General features: G+C 42.9%; 1 protein-coding gene across 1 annotated transcript; it reads left to right on the forward strand.

The window, feature by feature from the left end:
* The first annotated feature begins 1,907 nt into the window (after positions 1 to 1,907).
* RD3 (retinal degeneration 3) lies at positions 1,908 to 9,893 on the forward strand. Its single transcript, XM_009573282.1, has 2 exons — positions 1,908 to 2,214; positions 9,596 to 9,893. Exons 1-2 carry the CDS (start codon positions 1,919 to 1,921, stop codon positions 9,891 to 9,893), a joined length of 594 nt encoding a protein of 197 aa, XP_009571577.1. The 5' UTR covers positions 1,908 to 1,918.
* Positions 9,894 to 10,603: the final 710 nt, after the last annotated feature.

Raw genomic sequence — 10,603 nt, forward strand, 5'->3', positions numbered from 1 at the left:
CTATGGCTGCTATCATAATAATCATAGCTGATACTCCAAGGCGAAAACAGTGATCCCTCATGTATAAGCAGTGTAAACTAGCAAAGGCGTTAATGTGTATACAGTCTCAGAAGAATACCTGCGGCCTTACACACGTAGGTAGCTAGATCTGTGTCCTGTGGAAGTTTTCAGCCTTTTTATGTTTTCCTTCTGAAAAAACTGGTATTGCTTGCTGGGAGAGATAGGATATAGGACTAGAGAAACTAGTCCTTTGAAGCAAAAGTTTGGCAAACTTCCTGATTCTAGAAAAGCCTAAGCATTAGACCCTGAAATTGTTTCAAACCTGGGACACTGTACAGACTATCCAGGTTTTTGGAACATTTTCCTGTAATGGTGTGACATATTTACATCATATGAACATTTTTTGAAAGAGAACAAGACTACGTTACAGCAAGTGATAAAGGCATGAAAGCAACTGAAGCTCCCTTCTCACCTGGTGCAGACAGCGATGGTTTTCCAGGCACTGAAGGCAGAATCCTATTGACCATTACTTTTCTATGGAGTCTGGGAGCTCGTGGCTCTCAGCTCTAGTGGGAGTACTGGGTAGTTACGAGCTTCTGGGGATTTGCATTGTCACTAAAGGCTCTAGGCCCTAATATGGCAGCTTAAATCAAAAGCCTATTTTTCTCCCTTCTATGTCTGTCTTCATGTCTGTGTCTTAGTAGTGAGGATTTGTTCAGGCCCTTCAGAATCAGGCTCTTTAATCCATTGCCCTCATGTTAACTTTTGACGCCACGTCCTGACTGGGCTGCTGCCAGGAGTAGCCTTTTGGTAATCCCAGCTGCAACCATTATTTGTGCCACCCCTTCTCCCTGGGGGCTAATAGAAGGGAGCAACAAAGCACGTAACTGTGCTGTGTGAAGAAACAGATGCTGTTTTGCTCCTGTTCAAGTCCCTAGTGCCTGCTTTGGACTCCATTGTGTTTAAATACAAATACAATAGTTAATAACTTTGTTCCACTCTTGAAGTGACTACATGAAGGGATTGGCTGTGTCAGGATTTAATTCCATCTTTTGCCGAGCTGATTGGTGCAGTTTGTTCTGCCTTCTAAGTGCTGGGTAACTCCCCAGCAGCAGAAACCTCTCACTTAGAAGTAATAACAGTTTAAACCTTGGTATGTTGTCACTTCCCTCAGCCCAGCCTCATCTCCCTTGGTGCTGGTGGTAGCACCTAAGGTGTGCTCTTCCAGCATAGCTGATAGTTGGACTTCAGCTTATAGAAGGTGCTGTAGTTTTCTCTAAATAATGGTTAAAGCTCTGCCTGACCTTCTAGTTAATGCAACTGTTGCTCCTGCCAGTACTAGCTAAGTACAGACGAGCTCTACCACTTATGATACAGCAGCAGCAAACCTACCCAGGTCACCTATCCTGCCCTCCCGCCGAGGATCCCCCGCTCGCTAGAACGTGGCTCTAGGAATAGTTTGATTCCATGTGTTGAGTTTTTGCATGTAGGGTGCTGCAAGGTCATGCCCTGCCATGAGCATTCAGACAGCGAGCCCTAGCCCCAGCTCTTCCGTGTGGGCAGGAGAATGCTTTCCCAGCCTAAACTGGAGGGAGCAAGGTATCCTTATAACTTGACTTCAGACATAAGAACTGTGACTGTCATTTTAATTACCCGGTGACTGGAAGTTCAAGGGAAATGGTGCCTCTTTACACTTGGTCTCGCTCTCTGCACAAGTTGGCTGCTATGGGTGAGAGTTCTCAAAGTGCTCAGCACCAATTAATTCTAAATGGCTAATCCAGTAGCACTTTTAGGTGAACAACAGACTCGAGGGGGGTGTGTGGGAGAATGTTCTCAGCTGAGGTGTGTTGATGATGACACTGGTTTTTTTCTCTCCCTCTCTACCCTCAACCCACTCCCAATGAAGACACAGAGCACTATGTCACTGGCATCCTGGTTCAGGTGGAATGAGCCCCCAAACCGCATTTCCCAGAGGAACCCCACAGAAATGGTGGTTGAGACGCTAATGATGGAGCTGAGCTGGCAGACCAAGCAGGCAGAGAAGCAGCAGCGAGAGCGGGAGAATGAGTATCGCAAGATCAAGACTGGGGTGGACTACGGCTGGCTGGTCAGCTATCCAAAGCAGAGCTATGATATCAGCCCAGGAGAACGGCTGCAGCTGGAGGATATGTGTACCAAAATACATCCTTCCTACTGTGGGCCTGTCATACTCAGGTACAGTAAAAGATCTGATAGTACAGACCTTTCCTTTCCCCCCCTCTATGATATGTGAGGAGGGAATGAGAGTTGTTACGACCAACAGAACAAAAACTTGGCATCTGGTATCATAAGTCATGTTGGGATAGCGTCTTTGTGGAAGAAAGGAAATCTAATGTTTTAAGTCAGTTTAACGTGGTGTCATTTCCTCCAAAAAGTTACTAAATGCCATTTACCTCTGAGACTGGCTCGAGTACTTTATGCCGCTGAGCAGCCAGAGAAGCTTTATCTTGCCTGATGAACAGTTACCATTTCAGTATTGTGATGGCTTTTGCTTCAGTCTTTAGAATGTTAGAATAACTGAGGTTTGAAGAGACCTCTGGAGCTATGTGCTTCAACCTCCTCCTCCTCGGAGGGCCAACTTCAAAGTTAGATCAGGTTGCTCAAGGCAACCTTGTCCTGTCCATTGTTGAGTATCTCTGAGGGTGGAGATTGCACAGCCTCTGAACAACCTGCTTTGGTGTTTATCCACTCTCATTGGAGCCTTCCTTCCTTGATTTAAGCTGTCCAGCAGGTCTATTGAGGTGCTTGTCCCCAGTGTCCAGACTAGCCAAAAGGTGCTATTGTGTTTTTCAGCCTGTGAGCCAGGCATTCCCAGAGAAAGGAGGGATTGCATGCTTCTCCCTCCCCTGCCCTCCCTCCACACCCTTGACATGGAGCAGGTGGGGCATGCAGTTGGCTTGAAAAGCCAGGTGGTGCTTTTGCCTTCTGCAGAGCAGATGTAGACACAGCCTCTGTGACTGCATTGAGCCTTTCAAGTGCTCTTCAACTACAACCGTAAGAGGGCTGGAAATAGCTAAACCTCTATCTTACAGTGGGGGCGGCCAGGAAAAGATGCCAAAGCTACCTCGCTAGCTCCCATCTTGCCCAGGGCTGAACCTTGGAAGCAAGCTGGCACAGGGCTTTGGCTTTTGCAAAGGTTGCCATGGTGGCAGAATCAGAGATTTGGGATCATTCAGTGGCCGAGTTCTCTCCAGTGAAAGTTTGCTGGGAACAGTACCTGCCTTGTATTTGTGTAACTCCTAGCTATGCTGTAAACAAGCCACTATAAACCCCTTGGGGTTCAGAGTTATTTTCACCATCCCCAGGGCCACTGAGCAAGGGCTGTCTAGCAAACAGGTTATTTCCATGAGAGCAGGCTTCAGTTGCTGGATTTGGGAGGCCCCAAGGCTCATCATCTCCTTCAGAAAAGAGTATTAAGCTGAGCCATATGCAACTTGCTGCTGCTCTGTTTTTTGTTTTTTGTTTTTTTTTTTTTAACTGGGATCATGCAAGATGCGTGATTTCAGTGCAGCTTGTAGTGGTTGTTCACTGTTACTCAGAGTTCAGCGTACTGTTGATATAGATAAACACACTCAGCAACATTGGTGGGCTCTATGTGGGCATAATTGAAAAAGGATAAAACCATCTTCTTAAAAATTCTCTTATAAATTGCTATTATAGGTTATCATAAATTATATTACAGTATGATTCAAGAAGTGGCATGTTTTTGTTTGTTCTATACTATGCGGTTTGCATGGTTAGCAGAGCCACATTAAAAAAATGAGGCTTGCATAACCTTTGTTGGTTCAATTCCGTGATTGAGAAGGGAATGTCATAGCCACAAAAATGGCAGAACTGGACTGGGTCAAAGGTCTGTTTGATCTGATGTGCAATCTGTATGTGAGATAGAGGCCAGTAACATCAGCGTAAGGAAAAGAGAAAAGAACAAGGCAAGCAAATACAACAGTACAGACAATTACAGTATCTTGTATATAGCCTCCAACTTACTGTGCCTTGTAACTTGGAGACTTTTGGAGACAAAAGTGGTCCTTCTGTCCATAATTGCCCTATGTGGCTTTTTTTTTCAGTAGTTTATTTAGGTTGTGGGGTTCTGCTTTTCTTTTTTGAACTCATGTAAACTTTTAGAATTTGTGGCACCCCATGGCAGAGTTCCACATCTGAACTACAGCTCTGCTATAGAAAACTGTATTTAGGTTGTCTCAAACTAGTTTTATCTGATAATCCCTTCTTCTTGTGTTGGAAATGTGAACAGTTGACCCCTCTTCTTTTCTACCTTCTAACTGAGAGCCCTGTGGTTCAGAAATCTTCATTGCTGAAATGGAAACAATGAAAAAGCTTTGGGCTTGCCATGCTAGGAGCTGAAAATGTGCAGGAGAAATAAGGGGCATGCAATCTAAAAGACAGCCAAAATTGGATAAATTCTCCTCTCAGAAAGTGAGATAACATGGAAACTTCCCCAAAATTGCACAAGATGAGTATAATAGGAATTCAACAGAAATCTTCACATTTCCAGTGAAGTACTTTAATCGCAAGACCATTGCACTGCTGCTGTTTCTTCTTGAATACCCTGTGACTTTCTAATATGTAGTAACTTTTAGAAAAAACTTCCACCAAAAAAAAAAATCTATGAGCTTGCATTTGGAAATTCAGATGCAGAGCATGTACCTTACTGTAGCCCTTGGTTCTGTCTGAAATATTAAGCTTGATCCTTCCCCTTCCATCTTAGACATTTGAAGAGCTGAAGTCCTTTTTGATGTATTCGACAAGCATGTAATACTTAAATAACACAAGTAGCATACATCTTGCAAGATGGCAGTTTGTTTTGTTTGTGTCATGCAAGATCTCCTCCTTGTGAGATTCGAAGCTCAGAGTCAAAGCCAGAACAAAACATTTTTGTATGAGTCGACAGAGATGTCACTTTATTTTCCAGAGGTCTAAATGATTATCCAAATTGTCCTTTTCTGTGGCTACAGTCACATCTACTGAGAGGCAGAGTTTCTATACATTTGTTTCTTTAGAGTGGAGGAGGCTGGAAAGGAGCACTTCTTAAATGGGAGGGTTTTTTTCAGATCCAGTTTGCCTGTTTTGTATTTCAGGTCAATAGAAACTTTGAGTCTCTTGAAACTCTGGAAGGATTCAAGTACACTGCAAATACCATCGGGTATCTGGAGACTCTGATTCACCTCATACAAATAAAGCTATTGCATTCAGGTGTAATGTAGCTTTAGGTTACTGGATTGGAGATTGCTGACTATATTTAAAATTAAATCCTGGAGCCATTTGAAGGAAGCGACAGTGACTTTGGTGAGGCCCTTAGTACCTAACTGCCATGGTTAAACTGAACAAGTAGACTAGTAGCTTGCTAATACAGAATGCTCGATTTTTGCCATCTTTACCCAGAGCTTTAGCTCTAATCAGAGCTAGTTATGGTCTGTTTCATTTCTTTCAGTTTCAGCAAAAGTGAAACAGTCCTTCTCTGCCCAGAGAGAAACAAACAAAAAATCCTAATATGGAAATGTAAACCTGCATTTTGGTGATCTGAGATTATTAATACTACAGGCTAAGGACTGTAATTTTCTAAGGATTGTGTACAGCTGAAGTGGACTTTCTAGTATGCTTGAATGCAAGACAAATGACTAAAATCAGAAATGGATTTATTTACAATTATGAGCTTAAGTTTGAGGTGATGTGACATGAGTGTTGCCGTTAGTGTGAATGCCATAGTCCTTTGGGAGTCAAGTAGCCTTCTCTAGCAAAGCTGTTCATAGCTTTACAACATAACCAGAATTCCTGCTCAAAATATAGATTTAGGAGTCAGCAGATAATTATTGGCACTAAGCACCCCATGTTTTCTTCGAATTACTAAATCTACTTAGAGCTCACAGTTCAGACAAGCACTCAGGAGTACACTGGACTATAAGCATATTGTTTAAGTCCACGGACTTCCATTGGATTTAACAGGTCTTTAAAGTTCAGGCTGTACTTAGGAAACCTACTGAACTGGGGACCTACAGAGTAACATAGGCAGGTGACAGCGCTTTAAAAAAAGCAGTGCCAGTATGAGCCAAGCGCAGCCAGATTCTTAAAATCTAATGGCCGTATGAGGAAATGGAAGGGTCACAATTTAAAGAACAAATTTGTTTGAACTGTGATTAAAACACAGCCTGGACTGGGGAATGTGGTTGTCCCTATGTGTGCATACACATGCTCCCCAGGCTTCTGTGCTGGCTCAAGGCGAGTTTTGTTGACAGTCACGTCTAAGACTGCGTGACTTGCATAATATATGACAGGTTAGCTACCAGTAGTATCATAACTTGTTTCACAAATAAGATAGATATAGGTATACTTTTCTGATGAGTAAGGAAACCCTGTTGAGGGATTTCTAGATATGGTTGTGCAGTTGCCTAGTTTGAAACTATTCCATGCAAAAGTGTAAGGGCATTAACCTGTGCTAGAAGATAGGTGACCTTGTGCAATTTTGTGTGCTTAATTCCACTGAGCAGCTTTGTGTGGAGTTTGTTTCCCAGGATACAAGCCCATACTCCTTGATTCCAGTGGTTTTACTGGTTTTATATGTTGCGTGTTTTGTGCAGAGAGCAGAGTGCCGGATCACCCAGCACATCAACTGGATTTCATTGATAGCTGGTGAAGATGGCTTCAATTATGCGTAGGTGGCTGTAGTAAACATCATCTATTTTCTGACGCACAGACTGGTTTAGCTAGGTCTTAGCCCCTGATAACCTGTCCATCTTTTCTGCTGGAAATATTTGTGGCGTGCACACCTTTTGGACTTCATATGTGGGCTGTCCCTTACACAAACATGCTGGTACTGAAGTTACATGGGCATTAATAAAGGGGCAAAGTTAGTTCATCCTATTGAGGAAGAGGAAAGGCCCCCCTTTCCCTTCTCCATCTGAATGAGAGTGGCTTTTCCTCGAGTGACTGGCAGACAGTCTGTTGGATTGCATTCTCTTTGTTTCTTAGACCTGCTCAAATCCACATGAAGTAGGTTTTGTGTTGGTCCTGAAAAGTCAGAGGTAAATTTTAACAGCAAAAGCAGAGTTCACAAAACAATTCTTGCTGCCATAACTAAGGAGAGTTCAAACAGGCAGATAGCTATGAAGGTGGAAAGTTACACTGATTTTAGAAAATTATTTCAGCTAGATTGGTTGGGAGTGTTACTAGCAACACAGGGCATCAGCACTAGAGCTTTGTGCTCAGGGGGTAAATTTGCCATCGTACCACCCTTTTTCCCTCTTGTTCCCAGAGCCAGTCACTGGTCCAGTAATAGCCTGACACATGCTGCTACCTGCTCTGGAGCCATAATCCAGCAGTAGACACACAGCTGCTAAAACTGGAGGCAGTGATAAGGCCTTTTGGGTGCACAATTGCCAATACAAAAGAAGAGGATGTACTGATAGATATATATAATATGCCAGCACCTCTCTTTAAAATACACATGGAGATAAAATAATGGAGTGACTCATTCAGTTCACCTCTGCAATAAAAGTCCTTTGAAGGTGCTTTCCCTGGTATAATAATAATGTTGCGAAGACTTGGGTTTCGATGGACTCATCTGTCTATGTTTCTGACTAGGATAAATGGAAAAGTGTATTTATTGTGAAAACTGTATTTTTAGCTCTTTGATAATGCAACTGAAGTGCCTCCTCAGAAGGCAGAAAGGATGTTTGCAATGTACAGCAAATCTGTTACCGCTGTTATGTGCTAAACTTCAGCAAGACCTAGACTCTTGCTCTTACAGGCTCTGCTCAATTCAGTTTAGCATCATTGTGTAAGTACTTATGTACCAGCACGAACTACAATGCCTCAGAGGCTTTTTGCTCCCAAATGTTCAAAGTTTAGAGGTTTTTTGGTAGGGGGGTGGAGGAAGGAGTTTAGGAAGCAATTGAAATGGTTAAGGAACATCCTGGTGACTTTGTAGGTTTTGTGTCAAACTCCTCTAGCTTGACCCTGAAAGGGACTGATGCTTCTGCTGATACTGAGTTCCCTCAGCATGCAGTACTGGTGTCTCCACAGCTGTACATGTAGCTGCCAACACTTGCTGTGAGAAAAGCACACTGAAATATCAGGGATACAGCATGATGTTAAGATGTATGTCCAATACCAGGCCTCCACAGTAAGAGTCAAAAGGCGTAAATGTACGAAGTCTTTTTGTTTTATCTCTGGTTTTCTTTCTGTCCTTATTATCCTGGGTTCCCTTTGGTACGCCATTAAGCAGTGCAATTCCATAGTGCACTAAACTCCTTGTTACGTTCCTAGGGCTTATCAAAAAGCCAAGAGGCAGGATCTTATTCTATCAGCTGCTGCTGTATTAGGTTTATTGTATTTAAATGCAGTCCTAGTGTTTTCCATCCTTGTTCAGTTCTGTTGGAGAAAAATATCAAAATGCTTACAGACCTTATACACTTTAGCTTCCATTAAGTATAAATACCTGGATTTTAGTGAAGGTACTAGGTTAGCTCTGCTTGTAAATATAATTTTTATATTAAGAACTGAATATTTATTAGAAGAGTAGCCACATTACCATCTGTCATAAACGCATACTATTACGGAACAACTAGAATCTCTATGTGACCAGTGTGTGAGCCTTGGGAGTGGATCCCACACTCTCCAGGCTGGGGACCAAACAAGGCATCAGGAATGGTAGGTTCTCTTCTTGGCCCAGCCAGTGACCCACTCAGTGACTTCAAGAAAACTATCCTGCTCTGCATCTCATCTTCCTCACCTGCAAAATAAACAGTGGTAATTCTTCACTTTCCTGGTATTAAGCTAGCTTAATATATGTCAAAAAAACATTTTGAGCTCTTTGCTGAGAAGGCAGTGGAGTAATTCAGAGTTGTCTAATTAAATACAGCATTGTGCTGCTAATCAAGGTCTTATCAGCTGAGCCAGCCCATTATCTTACAGAAAGCCACAGAATTAAATTTCATTGAAATTTAAATATTGAGACACTATCAAACATATAACAAAGAAGAGTTTTTCAGGATTTTTGTTTGTCTAGTGGCTGTTGGGTAATGCTATGGGGGACGAGAACTGGAAACGGGGGAAGCCTAGTGGGACTTACCCTCGTTTATTCTCAGCTTCTGGTAAGCAGCAGTCCAGGGACTACTTAAGCAAGGATTTGCACTTGGACAATCATGTTTAATCAGCAGTGATGGGGACATTTTCCACAAACTTGTCTAATCATTTCGTTTCTTAAGCTATTGATAGCACCAAGTTCTGATTTAATAGGTGTTGTGTGAAAAGAGTGCTTCCTCCGGTTTCAAACTTGCCACCTTCTAGCTTTGTTTGGTGCTCCCTATTATTTCTTGTGCTTATGAGAAACAGTGATTCATTGCTTCCTTACATTCTCTGGCTTGCTTGTGATTTTAGAGACGTTGAGCATATCTTCACGGCCCCTCCCTGTTGTTGTTCCCTTCAGTCCAGGGAGTCCCATTTTGCAGGAGAGTGCAAGTTCCAAGCCTAGCACAGTGACTTGGCAGCAATCCCTAATTTGATGTTTTTAATCAAAGCTGTGCCTCGACTGTGCTTTCAGATTCCGACAACTCATTGCTGAATATGAACCAGAAGTGCAGGAAGTATCCCGGCTTTTCCGCTCTGTCCTGCAGGAAGCTGCCGAGAAGATCAAAGAGGAGGAAGAGGCCAAGAAGCTTGCCAGGCAATGGAATACAAAGAACAAAACCAGCCTCTCCTTAACAACGTTTAAATCCCGGTCCAGGATTTCCCCATTCATCAGTGACATCAAGACCATCTCTGAGGATGTGGAACGGGGCACCCAGCCTACCAGGAGGGTTTGGAGCATGCCAGAATTTCGGAATGCCAAGGATTACTGACTCTATACTGAACAAGGTTTTTAGACAGTGATCTTTCAAAATCCCAGTTAACCCTTTTTTAGCTCTACTGTTTCTTCTTCGTTCCAGCTCTTTCTTCCTGCCTGTCTCTCTCTTGGAAGCCGTGTCCATAGTAACTGCTGCTGATGTCCGTGGTGTGTGACACAATTTATTACCAAACATGCTAGCTTTTCCTTTAATTTAGTAGCTGTTCAGTAACCTTAAGGGCAAGGCTCACTTACTATCTCATTTTTATTACTGCTTCCTTGTGGAGAATGAGTTAGTTTTGTGATGTCTCTCTTCTCCTTTTCCCCCCCAGCCTGGATGTAGTTATCTATAAATGCTTTTGGCCCAAGCTAGTGAGAGCTGCTGGCTGGACTCATCTTGCTGAAAGCAAGACAGCCACTTACATGAGTAAGGCTTGCAGGATCAGGCCTGTGAGTTAAAGCTAGTATCTGATTTGGAACTGAACTTCCTTTTCCAACTAATACCTTCCCCAGTGCGACAAGAAACTTCCCAGGTAACCTCAGCACAGCTCTTGATCAGCTTTTTGCTAACAATTAGCAATCCAACCTGAGTAGAAACAGACCCAAGCTTTTTGAGATGAAAGACCAATATTATCCCACAGCAACTAGTTTATGCATGCTCAGGTTTCTTGGGTATTTTCTCTTTTGTGCAGGCAGAACCCCCTGAACCTTGCACCTGCAGAGTAG

This window comes from Fulmarus glacialis, unplaced genomic scaffold, assembly GCF_000690835.1.
Source record: "Fulmarus glacialis isolate BGI_N327 unplaced genomic scaffold, ASM69083v1 scaffold2122, whole genome shotgun sequence".
In the NCBI taxonomy this organism is placed as follows: domain Eukaryota; kingdom Metazoa; phylum Chordata; class Aves; order Procellariiformes; family Procellariidae; genus Fulmarus; species Fulmarus glacialis.